General features: G+C 36.3%; 1 protein-coding gene across 2 annotated transcripts in view; it reads right to left on the bottom strand.

Moving 5' to 3' along the window:
- LOC150102542 (uncharacterized) overlaps positions 1 to 21,791 on the bottom strand; it is a 280,577-nt gene that overhangs the window by 146,353 nt on the left and 112,433 nt on the right. For both annotated transcript variants that reach the window (XM_090399064.1, XM_090399065.1), the window contains exon 5: positions 9,148 to 9,266. In XM_090399064.1, coding sequence (XP_090255190.1) covers positions 9,148 to 9,266 — 119 coding nt within the window. The remainder of the gene's footprint in view (positions 1 to 9,147; positions 9,267 to 21,791) is intronic.

Here is a 21,791-nt window from a genome sequence, read left to right as displayed (position 1 = left end):
GTAGATTTCCTCATTGTTCACTTTCTGTATCCAGCTTATTCTCACAATCTTTCTATAGCACTTCCTCTCAAATGCCAATATCCTCCTTTCAGATTCTCTCAGGAGTACCCAGGCCTCACATCCATAGAGCATGCTGCTGAAGATACAGGTTTCTACAATGCACAGTTTAGTTTGCATCTTTATAGCTCGGCTCTTCCATATTTTGTCCATGGCTTTTAAAATAGTTGTTGCTCTGCTATTCTAATTTTTATCTCTTTTTTGTGGTCCAAGTCATGCATCATGTGACATCCAAGATATGTGAAGTGTTCCACATTTTCCAGTTGAAATCTGTCTATCGTAACTCTGTTCAGTAACTCCTGTAGTCCGAATATCACTTTTTTAGTTTTTTCAAAGTAGACATTTAGTCCATATCTTTTTCCTTCTGTGTATAGTGTTTGCAATGTCTGTTCCAGCCTTGCTGCGTCTTCTTCAATCAGGACAATGTCATCTGCAAAGCAGAGGTAGTTTATTCTCATGCCATTTATTGAAATGCCTCCACCTTCTTTAATCTTATCTAGTGTTCGTCCCAGATATGTGATGAAGATGATTGGTGATATTGGGCCCCCTTGTCTTGTGCCTTGACTTGTGGCAAACCAATCTCCAGTCTCACCTGCTATTCTGATTTTTGCTTGTGCTTGGCTGTTTATATCTTTCAGCAGGCGGATCAATTTACTGTCCACACCACAGGATTCCAAGACAGCCCATGTTATATTTTGGTCAATATTATCAAATGCTTTTTGGAAGTCCACGAAACAGCAATATATCTTTTTGTTCTTTCTTCGAGCTTTCTCTGCTATTAGTCTTAGTGTGAGTATTTGTTGCACTACTTCCATCTTGTCAAAATCCGGCTTGCTCATCCGGAAGATGTGCCTCCATATGCCCCTTCAGGTGTTCTGTTAGTATTTTCATCAGCACTTTGCCAAGATGACTCATTAATGCAACAGTTCTGTAATTGGTGCATTCTAAAGCACTGCCTTTCTTATGAAGAACAACCAAGACCGATTTTTTCCACTCTTCAGGGGCATACCCTGATCTCCATATTTCATTACACAGCTTATGCATTTCTTTTACAACTGATTCTCCCTCATATTTTAGCATCTCGCCTATTATGTTGTCATCTCCAGGACTCTTGTTGTTCTTCAGATGTTTTATAGCCTTATTCACCTCCTCTTCCAAGATGTCATTTTCAAAGATCTCTGCTGGTGGAGAGATTGCTTTTAGTTCTTTGATTACTTCTGTTGCTCTTACTCAATTATAAAAAGTTAGTAAATTACTAAAGCATTACTATCCCTTCATGAAGCCATGTTGCTCCTTATAGAGTATCATATTCCCATCCACTCATTCCTGAATTCTGTTTTTGACCAATTTGTCTAGTTCTTTTACAACCACGCCTAAGATACTGATTGTTCTATAATTTGCTACTGGATTCATAGAATCTCTTTTATTCAAGGGAATTATTTTGTCCTCTTTCCCCTCTCTTGGAACTCTACCAGAACTGAGACTTAAAGAGTCTTGTCAGAGGCACTGCCAGCTTCCTTGCATGTTCCCTCAAAATGTGAGCTGTAATCTTATCTAATCCCACAGTTGTATTCACATTGAGATTCTGCAGTATCCCAAGAACCTCCAATTCATCCACCTCTGTTCCCACATAAGTCTCTGTCACCTGTGTCATTTCATTAACCTCCTTGTGTGATATAGCCTTACAAAGTGGTCACTCAGTAACTCAACTCTTTTATCTGCTTCTGTGATCTCATGACCATCAGCACTCATTAAGGTTATTCTTCCATAGTCATTCTTTCCCTTAATTTCCACACAGTGAGAGAACTCTTTGGGATTTCCCTTGGTGTGCTCAGCTAGTTTCTTCACATAATTTCATTTTGCCTTCCTTACCATACTGGTCACCAATCTTGACTGTCTCTTGCACTGTTCATGAGTATGCTGGTCACCTTTCTCCTAATATACTCTATACGGCATTTTCTTTTTTCTGAAGTTAATGCTTAATGATATTACTCATCAACCTAACTCCTACTTTCATAATCCTCCTTACCTTAGATACACTTTAATACTGTTTCCTCTAGATGTGCTTTAACTATCTATCATGCACTGATAACATCCTTCCCTTGCAGGTTTTATGCCATGGCACAGATTCAAGCTTCCTCCTAAGTTTGTCATAACCTTGTAGTTCCCTTCTTGACAGAATATTCCTCATGTTTTACAATCTACCAAGTCAAGACCACACGGTCACTTTCTCCAATCTGAGGTAGTGTGGCCATCTTAGTTATGGACAACTCTTGTAATCCTATGACCAGGATCAGTACTCTTGCACTCTGAGTCCCCTCCATCACATGCTGCTCCAGTAATTATCTCTCAGTAGTTGTATAAATTCCATTTCCTTCCTGCCTTTATCTCTCTTTCTTCTAATCTATATCTCCATAGTTGAAGTCCCCAACTATGGAGATATAGACACAACCTTTACTCTACCTGCACTCATTGTACTAATTTGCTGATTTGTGTCTTCTAGATCATCCCTGGAATCCCCCTCCCTCCCTGGGATTGCAGACTGCTTCAAATGCAAAGTCACTTTTCCTGCATGTCTCCTATTCTTTTTGGCTGCAATTGATCTACTATCACCAGCAGTACCCCTTTCCCCATCCTTGTCTTCTCTGAAAATACTAAACCTTCACATTCTATCCCTGTAACTATATAATCTGCTGTTAGCCATATCTCACTAATGCATATAACTTTTTGCAAGGTTCCACTACCCAATGACAAAAACTCCTCTCTCTCTCTCTCTCTCTCTTGTTCATGTTACTTCTGCATATATAGGAACTGCAACATCCCTTTAGCCCCCCCCCCACACACACAACCTTTACTTCCTGAATTGACTACCGATAAAGAACTTATATCAAGGAAATCAAGGAACAGAAAGAATTGAAAACAAAGATGGGAAGTGGAATTTACTCTTGGTGGGAATATATATTGTTCAAGGTGGGAGAAATAAGAGAGCTAGGGGTGATGGTGAATAAAGACCTAAAATTTACAGGACACATTGCCGAAATTGTGAGGACAATACAATGAATTCTGGCAATGATGCAGAGGACACTGATTTGTAGAAGTAATGAGATTCTGGTTTTATTGTAGAAGGCCATGATTAAGCCACATATGGACTACTGTGCACAAATTTGGTTGCCTGGTTTTCAAAATGATGAAGAGATGTTGGAGAGGGTCCAGAGGCAATTGACTAAGGTAGTTTCTGATTTATGAAATGCTGAATATGAAGAAATGTTGAGAAGATGCAATATACAGAATATAGTGGAGAGGAGGAAGAGGGGCGATATGATAGAGACGTACAAGTTGGTAAGGGGTTGCTATAGGATTAATGTTGAAGAGGTTTTTCATAAAATGGTGGGAAATTGGGGAAGAACAAGAGATCATCCTTGGAAGCTATATAAGGATGGTGTGAGCAAGGGCGTGAGAAGCATGAGAAGCAATACAGACAAATTGGCCTTCAGGACATACACACAATTTACAGACAAAAAATACTAGTGGTGGTGATGGGCAGTAGATGGCATTGGTGTAGATGATGATGATGATGGTGGTGGTAGTAGTAGCAGTTCTGTGTTGTTAATGAGGTGGTGGAGATGGAGAAGTTATAGAGTAGGAGCCCTCTGTTGGTGAGTCTTTACACTCCTTGGAGGTGTAATATAATAGTAATAATAGTAATAGTATTTTTTTTTTCATGGAGAGTTGTCAATGATTGAAATGAATTGCCTGAAAGTATGGTGGTGTTCTGCAGAGAATCTGAATGTGTTTAAGGCATGGTATGATGAGCTGCGTGTATGACAAAAGAGGCCACCTAGATGAGACTTTGACTCCATGGGGTCTTAGGATAATAATAATATTAATAATAATGGAGGACCAAAGAACTACAGTTTTTTGAAGCGTTTAATGAATCGCAATTATTAAAAACAAATATTGCAAACAGCAAGACATTGAAATTAGTTTCTACAAAAGCAAGTGAGGAACTAAACAAACTTAATGATGACAGCTCGAACAGTATAAATGATTTAATTTTGCAATTCTATAATTGCACTTTGGAATTTCTTGACTTCTGGGAAGTATCTGTTGATGGAGCTCTATTTTTAATTGGATAAATTTATATTCTGTGCTGGAATGGAATGAAATTAAGAAGGGCTCTGATTTTCAGCAGTTACATTTGATGAAACATTCAAAATAATTATAAACAGAGACAACTTATATTCTTGCTCAATCCTTTAACCAAGCATACATAAAAAAAAAATTTGCGCAACTAGCATTTTCACGACTAGGTTACTTGCATACAGAGTTTAGTGATTTCACATTAACTGCCTTAGTATCTCATAATGCAAAGCACGCATCCTTTTGGATGGAATAATGCTAGGCATTATGGATAGGGTCACTACCCAGACCAGTTTTGACTTTTATTAAGGTCTCATCAGTGGGAGACAGACCCATGTCTCATTTTCCTCCTCTGTATTTAAAATTCCAATAGGACCAACTTTTTCTTTTTTGTTGTGTCAGCTGGCTTCTTGAATGGCTCAAAAAATTCTATCATTTCTTTCTTAGTGGAGCCTTCTATGGGACCATGGGCATAAATAAGTCTCATTGTCCAGTTCTCCATTTTAATATTAGCTTTCATCACATTACTTGATATTGCCTGCCATTCAAAGAGTATCCTCATATTGTGTTGTTTGTATACTATAGCTATTCCCTATTTTCCCTGAATGTTATTGCTTGAATATAACATTTTGCATTTGTTGCTTGGAAAGATCTCACCTGTTTTGTATTCTTTGTTTGTCACACCTATTATTCTGATCTGGTACTTTATCCAATTCTTCTGCTAGTTCCATTTTTTTTCACTGATGCATCTTACATTGATAGCACCAATCTTGAACTCTGCTGATTTTGATTTGGGATGACTTTTCACTATTCGACCCAATTCCCTGATGAAAACAATGGGTGGGGCCTTGTTATAACCAGGCGACATCCCAGTAGCATGAAATTTTCTCATTCTGTATCATTATTATGCTTAATACCAATAAGAATACAAGTTGGTTAGGTAAATCCCAAATTGCCAGCACATCCTCATTTGTTCAGCATCCAGTAGCTACTTAACACTGTGTCATCATATGAAGGTGAGGACTGGACATTAGATCAGAAGTCCTAGTCAGTTCTCTGAATTCCTTAAAATACTACATGGTGGTCTCCTCTCAGTTATACAGCTCTGACCCTTAAGCACCCCCTAAAACTGATTAAAGTACGTGAATAATTGCCATGAACAATTATTCTGCCTGTTATTTTTTAATGCTTAGATAATCAACATATCTCAGTTTTTTATTTTGCTTTAATATAACATATATGTTGCTTTTATTTTCTTTAGAAAGAAGTTTAATTCGAAAATAGTGTTATAGGTTCATCGATATAATAAAATTAGCATGTCGTTCTCAAAAATGTCCCAGTTTGGATGATCTATCAGATTATCTATATATCTATATATATGGGTGTACAGAATTGAAAACACTTAAATACAAGGTGTGCATACAATTAATTTACTAACTCATTAAATCAAAATAAACAAAACTCAACATTTCACTATTACATTTTCCTAATTAGTATTTTCAAATACATAGAGACAACACAAGTATACTGACAGTAGCTATAAGAGTGTGATCAGTAGTTAAATATGTGCTTCCTAATGAAAGGCAAAGCTAGTGAACTAGCTTTGCCTTTTTCTAGTTACTTTTCCAAAGCAGCATTAGCTTCTTTTGAAAAGTAACTTGGAGAAATTTTATCATCTTCATTCGTATCACAAGGAATTTCAGTTGCTCAGCAGCCTCAAGAAAGTCCTTCAGCTCTGAATTCTGATCTATGCAAGAATTCAGTGCTGCATTGATTGACAAAGTGGTTTGCATTAATGATTCAAGGCAATGTTTGTTTATGATAGATAGTAGTTCTTTATGTAACCTTTGTGTTATTTTTAAGAAAGGTTGTTTTTCTTTTTCCAGTTCCATTGATGTGGAAAGGTGGGGAGGTACCATGTTTGCAGTCAGTTCTGTATACCCCAGCAAAGGGAAAACAAGTCTTGATATGATTTTTACTTAAAACTTTTGTAATTTTTCACTGATAAACAGGCAATGACATTGTGATAACAAACTTAAGTTTTTGTGAAGATGGCGCTGAGGGAGTTCTGAGTATGAAATGCCTCCACCTTCTTCTTTAATCTTATCCAGTGTTCTTCCCAGATATGTGATGAAGATGATTGGTGATACTGGGCCCACTTGTCTTGTGCCTTGACTTGTGGCAAACTAATCTCCAGTCTCACCTGCTATTCTGATTTTTGCTTGTGCTTGGCTGTTTATATCTTTCAGCAGGTGGATCAATTTATTGTCCACACCATAGGATTCCAAGACAGCCCATGTTATATTTTGGTCAATATTATCAAATGCAAGTATTAAACCATTTTGATCAAAGGATAGTTGAGGAAGTTCTGAGTATAATGTTTTTAATTATTAATACCATTTTGATCAAAGTTGAAGGCAATTAGCATACTTAATTCTTCTTGTAATGCTGCCTGGAAATAGTAATTTCCTTGACCATGCTGGAAAGTGTCAAAGGATAACGATGTCATCATCAATTTCCTGACATATACTCCCAAGGGATGTTCAGGTTACTATGACAGCATTACATGATTAAGTTTACATTATTATTAATTTCCTATCAACAACTTTCCTCCAAATCAATCTATTAATGGTGAACGCTCCAATATTGTCATTTTGCAACATTTTGTACTTCTATGGCACTACAAAGCCAAATAACTGGGAGGAGACCTCCACATCACCTTTCAGGAATGCAGAGAACCAACTGGGACTTCTGACCTAATGTCCAATCCTGACCAGTACTGTCTTAACAGTATTATAGACCCCTGGGCAAAGCAATGCACTGAGGGCCCCCCTACTCATTTTGTCATGACCTACTGGAATAAAAATGTAAATGGTCAATAAAATTAAGCCTATAGATTTATTGGTAATTTTAACAAAAATCAACACAAACTTTTGTGAAATTTCTTTGTAGAGAATTGATTTATAATTGGCTTAAAGTCAATAGCCTTCAGGATGTCATTTTCCATGCACATGAGTGAAAGCCAGTTCAAATGCTGCTGCCCTGTTGTGCTGCAAAGCTAATTCTTTGTAAGTTTCAATCTTGAAAATGAACGTTCCTATGCATGATAGTGACAACAGTCACTATCATGCATATGAACACTCTGAGTGCAGTTTTAACATTGGGAAACACTTCTGTGCTCCGCTCATAACAGTATGCTATCTCTGCTCAAAGGGTTATTCACCTGGAAAAAAAAATTTTTTTAATTTTATTTATAGTATAGTATGAAAAGTATTTAGTTACTGATGTATTGTGCACCATCTCCAGTTCTTTTTCTTAGCTCAATGTTCCAGCGAGAGGTCGAGTAATTGATATACTTTGCCAAGAAATCTCTCATGAACAATATGGCAGAATGGGTGCCCCAGGGCACCTGCCCAGTGTGCCCATGCCTCAAGATGACCCTGATCCTCACCTTCAAGTGGTGTGCCCTTTTAATAGGTATCTACTGGATACTGAGTGAATGAGGATGGGCTGGCAATTTGGGACTTAGCTGACCAAATTGTACTCGCTATTGGCTTAAACCACAAATGGATAAAGATATGATTTCATATAAAGATACCTCCCAATATGTGTGGATTTTCTGTAAAAAAATGCATGTGACAGAGCTAATTGGATTTTTTGTAAATAACAAATCTAGGAAACATAGTGCATTGTTATTTTCTAATTCAATGGTGAATTTAATACTGCAACAAAAACTTTAATTTAAAAAAAAAAAAGCAAGTTAGAGTACCCTAACTTAAGTGATCAGATAAATTATCAACATATATATAAGTCATAGTCTGCATTTTAATGAGATTCTGTTGAGGATGTTCATCTTGAAAGCTTCCATGTAAAGATGAAAGAGTGAATGAGTGAGGAACTCATTGCTACACCTTCAATTTGTATAGGGCAGATTATTAGATATAAAGTTACCACAGATAGGGTAATGTTGAAATAAGACAGTGGTGTCAGATATAAATAAGATCAATTAAAGTATTTGAAACTGAAGCACTGGCAAATAAAGAACAGACAATCAGAATCATAAGCATTTGACAAGATCCTTGATACCAATGGTTAAGCTAATTTATTATAATTGAGATAACTAATTCCATAAAATATTGGTCTCAAGAGAGCATTACGATAATATATTTTTCGAGAGTTTTCTTTGGTGTTCAAGAGTCTGTGGAAAATTATGATTCAGCATTTATGTGGTCTACAACAATTATTATTATTATTATACAACACCTCCAGGGAGTCCAAAGATTCATTGAGGGAGGACACCTACTCTACAACTCTCCGTTTCACACCACTTCACCAACTGCAACTACCTTCATTATCTATGCCAACACCATCTCCCGCCGACCACCACCACTAGTACTTCACAGACAAACATCCATGCCCACGGCGGGATTCGAATCCGCAGTCTTTTGGCTGGAAAGCGGATACACTAACTACTCAGCCAACCAGGCCAGCATTCACTGATTGTTTTTTTTCCAAAAGAGCATGAGCTTTTTCTCTAGAACAGTATTTGTAGGATTTTCTTTTCTTTCTTTCTTCTTATTATATAAGTATTCTATTCTAGCAGTTCAGATGTTCAAAATTATAGTCTGACCACAAACTCTCTGATTTAAATTTCACTATAGCTGCTAAAACTATACCCAAAAATGCAATTAACAGGCAAAATAAAAATAAAAAAGGTCATTTTTTTTTATAGCAAGACACTATTCAACTCAAAAATAAATCAATCAATAATAATTTAGTAAAAAGAGATTAAATCAAAACTTGAGCTTTATACCACTCAATATTAAATAAAATTGACCTTATGATTCAACTTTAGTTCATTCAAGATAAGTTTTCAAAGGTGAATAGCTGATTTTGAATTACTTAGCACTTCTATATTTCTTTATAAAAACAATAATAAACTGTACTTACTGTATAATTTTGGTTATGTTTAACATCTAACATATGTTTTTCAGCACACAAGGCATCTCCCATGTAAATTTTACACAATGAGCAGTAAAATCCTGATATTGGCTTCAAAAACTGGATACCTAAAGGGAGGGGGAAAAAATAATAATAATGAATTAATAAATAAGTGTGTTGCTGAATGTAGAATATTATTATTACAGGCAACTCCAAGGAGTCCTTAGACACATCAAGGGAGGCCCTAACATCATGTCAAGAACAACTATTCAACATTCACACAGTATCTATTATACTTTGCCTTGAACTCGTTCACAGTCATGGCACCCACAACAGACTCTGGCAGCTTATTCCACTCATTTACCACTCTCCAAGTAAAAAACCTAGCTCTAACACCCCCTGCTAACCACACTCTTGCCCAGTTTCCATGGATGGCCCCTAGTCCTCCCACCACCACCAGTCCTGTTCTCAAAAATATTCTGTGAATTAATCTTATAGAAACCCTTCAGTAATTTGAATGCCTCAATCATGTCACCCCTTTTCTGCCTATCAACCAATTTCTGCAACCCACAAATCTTCAACCTGTTCTCATAAGGTTCATTCCACAGACCTGCTATCATGTTGGTCACTTGCCTCTGGATCCTCTCCACTTCCTCCCCATCAAGAAGAAACCCTGGCGCCCAAATCTGGGCACAGTCAAGATGGGGTCTTATCAAGGCTCAATACAGAGGAACAATAACTTGCTCGTCAAAGTATTCTTCAGTAACCAAGTGATTTAATGAGCTGATTTAGCCACTTTTGCAATGTGCCCCCTAAACTTCAACTTCCTATCCACCAATACTCCCAAATCCCTGGGCTCGTATACCAATGTGGTATACTGCTGCTAATCTTTTCACCCCAAATGCATAACCTTACATTTTGCCACATTAAACTGACATCCATTCTCCTTAGCCCAGTCCTCCAATCTATCCAAATCATCCTGCAAAAATATCATCAAGTATGGTATATCCAAACTGCAGGATTTGTGACATGTTTCCTCGGGATAAAAAAAAAAAAAAAAATAATAATAATAAAACCTTCGCATCAAGGATTATGCATTTACCTGTTCCTGCTTAACTGGCCTTATTTTGTAAATGGTTCTCTTTCTCTATCTCTCTTTCTTACAATCTAATTTTGTGTGTTCCTTTAAATGTTCTTAAAGATCTACTTTCTGCTGCATGTATTTTACTTTGATCTTTCTTTTTAACACTCCATATTTCTGAAATAACATAATACCAGTGGGAGTGATCATTTTTTTATAAAATTTAAGCAAAGTTCCTCATCTTATTTTTGTTGTCAGTGTCCTTGTAATGGTTTCACCACAGGTTTCAGAATTTTTTTTTTTTTCACCCATATCTCTATCTTTTAGTTATATGTTGCATTATGCAACCTAAATCATTAAACTGTGTTATTTGCTCTATTATTTTATCTTGCGTGACTATTCTTGATCTAATATGGTGTTTGCTTTTAAATACCATGATTTCTGTTTCCTTCTGTGAAGGAAATCTATTTTCTCCATAAACTGATTTTTGGAGATAATCTTTATTATCTTGTAATAAAATGTGTTAATCTATACATACAATTAGTAATCAGACATTTTAAGGGAACATGTGAAGTAGAGGCTATTATAGATTTTATTAACTACTATATATTTTTTCCTTATTACAAGATCATCTCATCACTGGGGAGAGAAGAAAAGATTACTTGACATCATTCAAAACCGATGTGGGCCATGTAGCATGCATTTACTTACTCTTGTCTCTGTCACAGCTAAAAAAAAGGAGAAAACACTATTAGAGTTTAAAGAAACAATGGTTGGTACTTTTTAATTCAAATAAAGGGTTGCATAAACCATGAAGAAAAAAAAAATCCTATACACTTAGTTCACTATCTATTCTACTGATTTAAAATGGATATAACCACACTGCTATTCAAAAAATTATTCATAACGATCATCCCTCAACCAGGCCACAATCAATTGTAAAAAAAAGTTCTCATACCTTTCCTTAAAGTAACATCAGAATAAACAGCATGGGGTTTCTTTGTAAGTTTAATCAATGCACTACCTACAAACCATTACAAAAACTATTCTCTTTTCTAGCATTCATTAAAATAAATTATCACCTCTATCCCTGCTGGTGTTTATCATGTACCCTGTTCTTGTTAATTTTGTTATTTCACAGTCAGATATTCAGTTTCGCTGAAATTTGAATCCAGGACATCTAAACTACATTAAATTCTTGGACTTTGATAAGTCTAGCCTTGCTTACTATGCCAACAACATGGAACACAGAGTTTTTTTACAATCAAATCAAGAATCTGCACTCAAATAATTCATAATGGTTAAAACTTGTGAAACTCTACATCATTTTAGGAAGAAATCATAAATGACTGTTAAGAATTTTTTTTTTGCTTTTGTTTTTTTAATGATTTATAACACTATATTTTAATTACAGAATACCAACCACTGCTTCCTTCAAATTCAAACAGCATCATATCCTGTTTATTCAAATGTGACCAAGGTTCAAGTAAACAAACACAAGCTACATGACTCACATTAGTTCTGAATGTTGTCAATTGATCTTTCCTTCTCTCCCTGATGACAGCCTTGTAATAAGAAAGAATCTGCTAATTGGTATTTAATTCTTCATAATGTATAAAGAACTGATTCATCAATAATTTCTCTCATTAAATGAATAAATTATATCAAACTGGATCTTGTTTTATTGTTGTATTCCATATGTTTATAATTTAATCGATTTATATATATATGGTATGGCACAAAAAACAGTACTGAACTTTCCACTCCCTTGAGTACACGTGCTAGGAGATATGCCATTCAACTGCATGCACATTAATAGATGAGCATGTTCAGAGTCTACGTCATTACATTTAGCCTGTAGCAATGGTGCTGATGTTGGAAGTAAAGATGTTTATTGTTAAGCATTATTTTCGTTTATATGGAGTGCAGAGCAATGGTCCAAGTCTATAACATATTTGCTAGCAGTTTGTTCATCATTTCTGCAGACTGTCCAAAGCAATAGTGTCATCATTGCCTTAATCAAAATGTTCTGATGAACTGGGAGTATTCTGATGCAATTCAAGTTCATTTGGGGGAGACCATAAACTGTACACAAATGAGAATCACAGGCTTGCACTGGAGCAATTACAGTCTCCAAAATGCAGACAATGCCAAACACCAGTGAAAAAATAGCAATGTGTTTCCTAAATTTCAGGTCCTTCTCTTCCATTACACCCCCCCCCCCCATCCAGATCATTTATTTCCTCCACCTACTGTAAGATATCCCCACTAATTGCATAATCTACATATCATCTTTACATACCAGCTTCACAAATTTTTTAAAACTTACACTATGCAACTGACCTGGCAACCCCATCACTTTCTCTCGCCCAGTCTATCCAAGTCCTCTTATAAAGCCACAACATCTGCTCTCTGCTCTACTCCTCATAGTTCTCCCCAACTTTGTATCCTCTGAATACAACTACATATCCCCATTCCAACCCTTCCTAATATCATTAGCATACATGTTCAACAGCAACAGACCCAGAGCAGACCTTTGGAGATACCACCAATGAATTTCCTCTTCCAGGATATTGCTAATGACGTAGCAATCCTGGAAGAACTGCCTAATACCTATTAGACATCCAGTCTCCAATCCAAATGAATCAGTTCAAATTTAATTACCAAGATGTCATTTGACAATCAATTAAACTAACAAACGACTGTGACAAACCACCTCATACCTATCAGACAGCCAGTCTACAATCCAACTGTATCTGTCCCAAAATACCAGGATGTCCAGTGGCAATCTATCAAAGGCCTTTGCAAAATCTAAATATACCACTATATATGCATTTTCCTTGTCCAATGCAATCCTCACCTTGTCACAACAAATAAAGAGATTGCTAAAACATAATTTCCCTTTAATAAACACATGCTGTCCATCAAAGAGCACACTCATGTTATCAATCCAATTCTAGATCTTGGCCCTCACTAACCTCTTTAACACACACACTTTAACCAAACTACCAACCAAAATCTAGATTGACATATAATTTGAAGTCTCCATCTTATCATGTCCTTTATGAAGCAGAACAATATTTTGTCCTCTTTTCATTCGTTTGGAGCCTGGCCCAGTAAGTAACAAAACAGTTGTTAATTCCTGGGAATTTTCAAGTCCTACTACCTTATTTACATCTTGCATTTTTGGAAATTATGGAGACAACTACCATGTTTGAATAAAAACTTCAGTTTAATATTACTAAAATTTTACAATTCGACGTTTCGACCTTTATGTCAAGGTCATCTTCTGGAGCGTACAAATATACACAAGGAACAAGCTATACTACAAACAAACTGGTTCGTTAAAGACACTGACTAACCGCTATCACAATTGTTGGCCTGACCTCTGGTGAAAAAAAAAAAAAAAAAAAAAAAAAAAAAAAAATTACACATCAACGCTAGAGTCCTATTATTTGTGTTGTCTACTATATACATATATTAACATCATTCCAGCCAGTTGGAGTGGAATGGTTTCTAATACTAGCAGATTGGCTAGACATGACTTATTTTTCACGGTATTAACAACACCACAAACACTTTTATCAACAAAGATGTTTTATTAACGCTAATATTTCGCCGATTTTCAAATTGGCATCATCAGAGCACAACACACATGTAAACACGACAGTGAGTGAAACAATATAATTGCAAAAGACAAAAGATCTAAAGTCCTATTTTTGGCGCCCTCTAACGGAGAAAAAAAAAAAAAAAAAAAAAAAAGCAGTTATCCAGGAGTTTTTCTTAGGATAACCGTCTCCCAAATTTTTGGCAAATTAATGCAACCATATTTGTTAAGGTTGGGAGAATTCTTCAAAGCCATTGCTGACTCAGAAAATAATCTTTCAGATCTATAACGACTCCTAAATAGCACATTTGTTTTCCTCCATCTAATCCTGTGTGAAGGAGTGTCCAAAGCGTGGTCTGCCAGTCCCGACTTGCCATAGTAATAGTAGCGAATGTATCTTTCATGTTCTTCCAGGCAGATGTTCACTGATCTTCCTGTTTGCCCATAATAGGCCAAGTCACAGTCACATGGAACTTCATACACTCCTGGGTGTGCTAAAGGGTGAAGTTTATCCTTTGGCGAGCAGATCAGAGTTGCCAGCTTGACATGAGGTTTGAAGGTGGTGCGAAGGCCATGTTTCAACAATACTTTGGCTATCTTTTCCGATGTACCTCTGATATTTTTTTTTTTTTTCGTTAGAGGGCGCCAAAAATAGGACTTTAGATCTTTTGTCTTTCGCAATTATATTGTTTCACTCACTCACTCACTGTCGCGTTTACATATGTGTTGTGCTCTGATGATGCTGATTTGAAAATCAGCAAAATATTAGCATTAATAAAACATCTTTGTTGATAAAAGTGTTTGTGGTGTTGTTAATACCGTGAAAAATAAGTCATGAATAACCATCAACGCCTAAGCTTATCTGTTAGATTGATGATTCTGCACGAAGAAGATACTGTTTACAAAGCGCGATGGTTCGGTAAGTTGAAAACTGAAATTGTCCAGAAAATTGAACCGGTTAGCCTTCCTTAAACGATGCCGCGACAACGATGTTATTCCATCTTTTCTAAAATTCAAGGAAAAGTTGTTGCAATCGGCAAAGGCACATCGTATTTATCGACGGGCGAGTTTAGCGCTTCTTCGAGAACAAATCGCCGCTACTTGCATAGAGCTTAGTAAGCTAAACAGCTCTATTACAGCTCTACAACAAGAACTAATAAACGTGTTAAATCCTGAAATATGGACTGTCCTACAGCAGATCTCCGAAGTTGCAGCAAAAAAAGAATTCACAAAAGTAAAAAGCAAACACCTAAAGAAATCTGAACTACTACAACAGCGCCAACATACGAAGTCCCGACCGCAACTTCGACGAGACCACGTGGTCGTAAACCTATCGTCGGAAATACTCGCTGAAGAAGCCAAGAACGCTCTCAGTTTAGGACATAACTTTGCCGTCGCGCCCAAACAAATTCCTAAACTCGAAATTATGATGAAAGTAGAACGGGGTATCCACGATCTTCCGCCAGCAATGGCCAATAACGTGCGACTAGACATAGCAAGTATTATAAACAAGGCAAAGCCTCCAAAAAGCAATATGCCACGTAAACAAATAACTGCCCTAAAAAAGTTATATAATAATAAAAATATTATTATTACAAAAGCCGATAAAGGTAATGCAACAGTTATCATGAATAAAGAAGAGTATAACAGAAAAATGCAAGATCTCATATGTGACAGTTCCACATATCAAATTATACATCGAGACCCTACGATGTCGCAAAAGAAAAAAGTCCGAAAATTACTGAAAAAAGTGACATCATGGCCCAAAGAAATCATCAGGAAAATAAAACCAATTCATGTTAAAACACCCCGTATTTATGGATTACCCAAAATCCACAAAACTAATATTCCCCTACGCCCCATAGTGGATAGCATAGATAGTCCCACATATAAACTTAGCTAAGTCGCTTTCCCATCTAACTGGCAACTCCTCTACTTTTGTAAAAAATTCAATCCATTTCAAAACATTGGTTAAAAATCTAATCCTAAAAAATTCAGACATAATGGTTAGTTTCGATGTCACCTCCCTATTTACCAATGTACCACTTATAGACACTCTTGATTTAATCAAGTCAAAATTTCTCCCAGATATTTTTGAATTATTTCAATTTACCATGAATGCAGGTTACTTTACATGGGAGAGGAAATTCTACAAACAGATTAATGGTACTGCTATGGGTTTCCCCCTCTCTCCAACGTTAGCAAATTTTTACATGGAACCCTTTGAAAACAAAGTACTTACCACAGCTACATACAAGCCACAAGTGTGGTTGCACTATGTAGATGATGTATTTGCCATCTGGCCCCATGGACAAGACACTTTGGATGCTTTTGTCACCTACCTAAACAGCCAACACCCCAAAATTCACTTCACAGTAGAAAAAGAATCAAATAACTGTTTACCATTTCTTGACACATTAGTCACCTGCCTTTCAGATGGATCACTATCTTTTTCTATTTACAGAAAGCCTACACACACAGGAAGATACCTACATAAACAATCACATCATCATCCAGTCCAACAGTACGGCATTTTAAAAACACTTACACACAGAGCCATAGCCATTTGTTCTAACGATACAGCTCTGGCCACTGAACTCCAGTACCTGTGCCATACGTTCTTAGCCAACGGCTACAATCCCTACAAAATAGATAAAATACTACATAGGCCCATTACTCTGCCCTCCCCTAATACACAAGAATACAATATGACCATTTCTATTCCCTATATCAGAGGTACATCGGAAAAGATAGCCAAAGTATTGTTGAAACATGGCCTTCGCACCACCTTCAAACCTCATGTCAAGCTGGCAACTCTGATCCGCTCGCAAAAGGATAAACTTCACCCTTTAGCACACCCAGGAGTGTATGAAGTTCATGTGACTGTGACTTGGCCTATTATGGGCAAACAGGAAGATCAGTGAACATCTGCCTGGAAGAACATGAAAGGTACATTCGCTACTATTACTATGGCAAGTCGGGACTGGCAGACCACGCTTTGGACACTCCTTCACACAGGATTAGATGGAGGAAAACAAATGTGCTATTTAGGAGTCGTTATAGATCTGAAAGATTATTTTCTGAGTCAGCAATGGCTTTGAAGAATTCTCCCAACCTTAACAAATATGGTTGCATTAATTTGCCAAAAATTTGGGAGACGGTTATCCTAAGAAAAACTCCTGGATAACTGCTTTTTTTTTTTTTTTTTTTTTTCCGTTAGAGGGCGCCAAAAATAGGACTTTAGATCTTTTGTCTTTTGCAATTATATTGTTTCACTCACTGTCGTGTTTACATGTGTGTTGTGCTCTGATGATGCCAATTTGAAAATTAGCGAAATATTAGCGTTAATAAAACATCTTTGTTGATAAAAGTGTTTGTGGTGTTGTTAATACCGTGAAAAATAAGTCTTGAATAACCATCAACGCCTAAGCTTATCTGTTGGATTGGCTAGAGTCCTGACTTATGTTGAATCTTTCATATTAGGTTGGCTGAATGTGTGCCATCCAGATCCTTGGAATTTTCATACCATCTTTATTGTTGATATTTGGGTGGTTTATCAGGATTTCGCAGAATTCTTTAAATTTTCTTTCATACCATGTTTTTGTGCGGTGTAAGGAGCAGGTGCTTTTCCAGTTGATTTGGTGTAAGGTGTTAAGTGCATGGTCTGAGAGGCCTGCTTCACCATAATGGTCTACCGAAAACCGACACACACGGGCCAATACATACATGCGAATTCATACCACCACCCAGCACAAAAATATGGAGTCATAAACACCCTTAAAAACAGAGCCACAACTATTTGCTCTAACCAGCAAGCCCTGAAACAAGAACTAAAAATCATTAGTGACACATTCATAAACAATGGCTATAACAAAAATACTGTCAATAAAATACTCTATAAAACCACAACAAAAACGAATCTAGATTACAGTAAAACCATAGCCATCCCATACATTAAAGGGTTATCAGAAAAAATCAACAGAATCCTACAACATTATAACCTCAATGCCACCTTTAAACCACCCACTAAACTTAAAACCATATTCAGCTCCTCTAAGGATCCTCTCCTCCCGTTAGCACATCCTGGAGTCTATTGCATCTGCTGCACCTGTAACTTACCATACATTGGTGAAACAAAACAGACAATCCCTATACGCAAGAAAGAACACATTAGACACATTAAATATAACCATTATGGTGAAGCAGGCCTCTCAGACCATGCACTTAACACCTTACACCAAATCAACTGGAAAAGCACCTGCTCCTTACACCGCACAAAAACATGGTACGAAAGAAAATTTAAAGAATCCTGCGAAATCCTGATAAACCACCCAAATATCAACAATAAAGATGGTATGAAAATTCCAAGGATCTGGATGGCACACATTCAGCCAACCTAATATGAAAGATTCAACATAAGTCAGGACTCTAGCCAATCCGCTAGTATTAGAAACCATTCCACTCCAACTGGCTGGAAAGATGTTAATATATGTATATAGTAGACAACACAAATAATAGGACTCTAGCGTTGATGTGTAATTTTTTTTTTTTTTTTTTTTCACCAGAGGTCAGGCCAACAATTGTGGTAGCGGTTAGTCAGTGTCTTTAACAAACCAGTATGTTTGTAGTATAGCTTGTTCCTTGTGTATATTTGTACGCTCCAGAAGATGACCTTGACATAAAGGTCGAAATGTCGAATTGTAAAATTTTAGTAATATTAAACTAAAGTTTTTATTCAAACACGATAGTTGTCTCCATAATTTCCAAAAATGCATTCGGATCACCGTGCAAGCCTAAAAGAAAGGATTATTTACATCTTGTTTATTCAGTTTCCCACATGCCCCTTGTTGCTCATGATGATGAGCAAACAGGGGATTGCTCATCATCATTCAGATGATACAGCTTCTGCTATAGTTCTTGAATAGTGTCTCATGAGCACTGACCACTTTCCACCAATTCCTCATTCCATGATAAAGCTCCACGATGTCTCCTGAACTTTTTCTAATTACTGGCGCTGTAGTTCCACATATATCCTTACTTTACAGTAGCTCTCATATGTTTCACCACTACCCAGGTAATCACTTGGTTATGGAGCAAGATTCAACACCCCCATTAACATCCTCTAATGAGATGATTAAATCCTAGATTCTTGATCCATGCTCTTTGTTACATCATTAATCCTCACAAACTCAAGAACTTTGTTCTCTTTGCCCACCTTTTTTGCCTATAACAACTCTTCATTCCAATCTAGATTACTATAGTTGATCTAAAAATCAAGATGCAAATTGCAGAATTCATTATAACTAATTAATAACGAAATCACTTATGTTAATTTCATCATCATCAAATTCCTGCCATGTACCCTCAAGGGGTGTACAGGATATGACAGTACTACATGAAAAAATTACATCATTACTAACTTCCTATCTACAATTTTCCTCCAAATCAGTCTGTTACTTGTCAAGACTCCAACATTATCAGATCTTATATTTCTATCGTCTAAGGCACTTTGTACCGTATCAATCCACCTATATCTTGGTCTTCCTCTGGGTCGTTTTGCTGCCAACCTGGCAGAGAGCACTTGTTTTGCTAATCTTTCCCATTCTATTTAAGTGACAATACCACCTGAGATTAGCTCTGCTAACGCATTCCTGGATGCTGACAATGTCAAGTTCTTTCCTAATATCCTCGTTTTTAATATGATATTGCCATTGATGCCATCTGTTCACACCTATAATCTTTCTCAGTACTCTCATATCTGCGGTCTCTAGTCTTTGGTCAAGTGTTTTACTTCTGACCCAGCACTCAGATCCATAAGTTAAAACTGGTTTGAACACTGTCTTGTATACAGCTAATTTAGTTAAATTATGTTAATTTAAATATTTTTATTCGTAAAATTTTGGGCTATGTTTTATAGCCATTTTCAATATAATTATAGGAAAACTCATAAAAAAAAGAGAATAATTCAAATGAAAGTGAATGATATTATATGCACTATTGGTTACAGAAGAATAGTTCCATCTGCAGCCCACAGATATTTAATTTATTTAATTGTAATTACAAAAGTAATTACAATTAAATAAATCAGTTAATAAAATATTTTTAAATATAAGCAATTAATTAATTACAATTTATGGAACACATGAATGGTGAGTATTAATCAGTATAACTTCCAAAATTAAGAAAGTTTAAGGCAATCATTTTTGTTTAGGTTTGGAGTGTGAAGGTGTGCTTCATAGCTTTCTTTGTACAGTCTTTACTGAAAAAAAATAACTTTTATGTAAACTTTGATTTTATTCCAATGAATTCTGTGTTTTGTAGATAATGTGTGGTTTGCTAAACCAGATTTAATGGGGGTTTTTTTAAGTGAAATATACTCTTGATGTTCATCAACATGAATTTGTGCAGAACAACCAGTCTGTCCATAATAACATAAGTTGTAAGTACAGGGGATTCTCTAAACTCCAGGATAAGAACAAGGAGGATATTTGTCTTTAGGAGAGATAAGGAAGGTATTAAGTTTATGAACTGGATGTAAAGAGACTTGTAAGTTAATCTGTCGAAGTAATCTATTTTTTTCTGAAAGTCCTTTAATATGGAATACAAATTCTGGTAACTTCTTAAGACAGGTAAAGACAATGGCCATAATTATTGATTCTTTTACAACAGTTTTGTATTCTAAACATTAGAGATAAAGGTAGCTCTGATAAGAGACAGTTTAGAAGAGAATCTGTAGAACATATTTTATGAGCTCTGTCTACTAGAGATTTTACTACACCATATTTCTGATAAGGGTGATGATGTGAGTTACACCATATTTCTGATAAGGGTGATGATGCGAGTTAGAATTACTGAATTTGATTTTCTACATACTGAGAACTATAGACTACCATTTGGTTGAAGTAGAATGAGAACATCCAGAAAAGGAAACCAATTGTTATCTTCTACTTCAAAGGGAAATTTAATTCTGGTTTATTGAATTAATTTTTTCAAGAAATTCATGAAGATCAGACAAGTTTTTATGAAAGAAAAATCTAGTCCAAACTCCCTTCTTAGCAGCATTCATTCTCAGCTTCCAAGGATGCCCTCTTGTCTTTTCCCCATGCTCCATAAAATGAAAAATTCCATCGACTGAAATCCTGTATGACCCTTTCAGATGTTTGTACGCCTCAATCATATCATCTCCCCCCCCCTCCCTCCTATTTGCTAGCATCTGCAGTCTACGAATTCTCAATCTGTCTTCATAGTATTCCACAATCCTGATATCATTTTTAACACTCTCCTTTTAACTCTCTAATATATCGGAATCAGAGAGGAAACTAGGAGACCAGACTTGCACACAATAGTTCAACTGAGGTCTTATCAAGGCCTACTAGAGACTTGACACTATAAAATCTTGTATAGAAGGATTTTTGTACAAAATCCTTATATACGATTTTACTGGAGAATGAAAATCCATACAAAATACTTGTAGTTAATTAGCATTTTTTCAACCATGTATTATGTTATATGGTAAATTAATAGATGTTTAATTAACAATTTTTTTCTTTTATGTTTATGTAATATGGTAATATATTAGAATGAGCTGTTGAATTATGTAACCGCCACAATTGTAAAACAAACAATTAACTCAGATGGGATCGGTATGTAAGACCTGAGGCAATCGCAACTCGCGAAAGTCAGTGAAGTACGGGGTTTCTTGCTTTAACTCAGCAAACTCAGGGTGGCTAGGAAAATCCCCTCTAAGAAAATCCAGGTGATTGAAACGATAGGAGTTCCAAGATTGGCAGAGCAGAATAAAAGGGGGAAAGGATTGACAGAAACGGGTGCTCTTTTTCAGTTCCGGCTCTCGCTACGAGAATTTCCAGCGTGTCCTGCAGTTCTATGGACAGGGATCCATGTCCTGCCGACAGAAACCCGATGACGATAGGAGATTCGTTTTAGCAGTAAAGACGGAATGTTCCA

The sequence above is a fragment of the Typopeltis vanoorti genome, chromosome 10, assembly GCF_054136105.1.
Source record: "Typopeltis vanoorti isolate ZY-2024b chromosome 10, IOZ_Tvanoo_1.0, whole genome shotgun sequence".
Classification (NCBI taxonomy): Eukaryota; Metazoa; Arthropoda; class Arachnida; order Uropygi; family Thelyphonidae; genus Typopeltis; species Typopeltis vanoorti.
The sequence above is the reverse complement of the archived record's forward strand: the minus strand, read 5'-3'. Positions and strand labels throughout refer to the sequence as shown.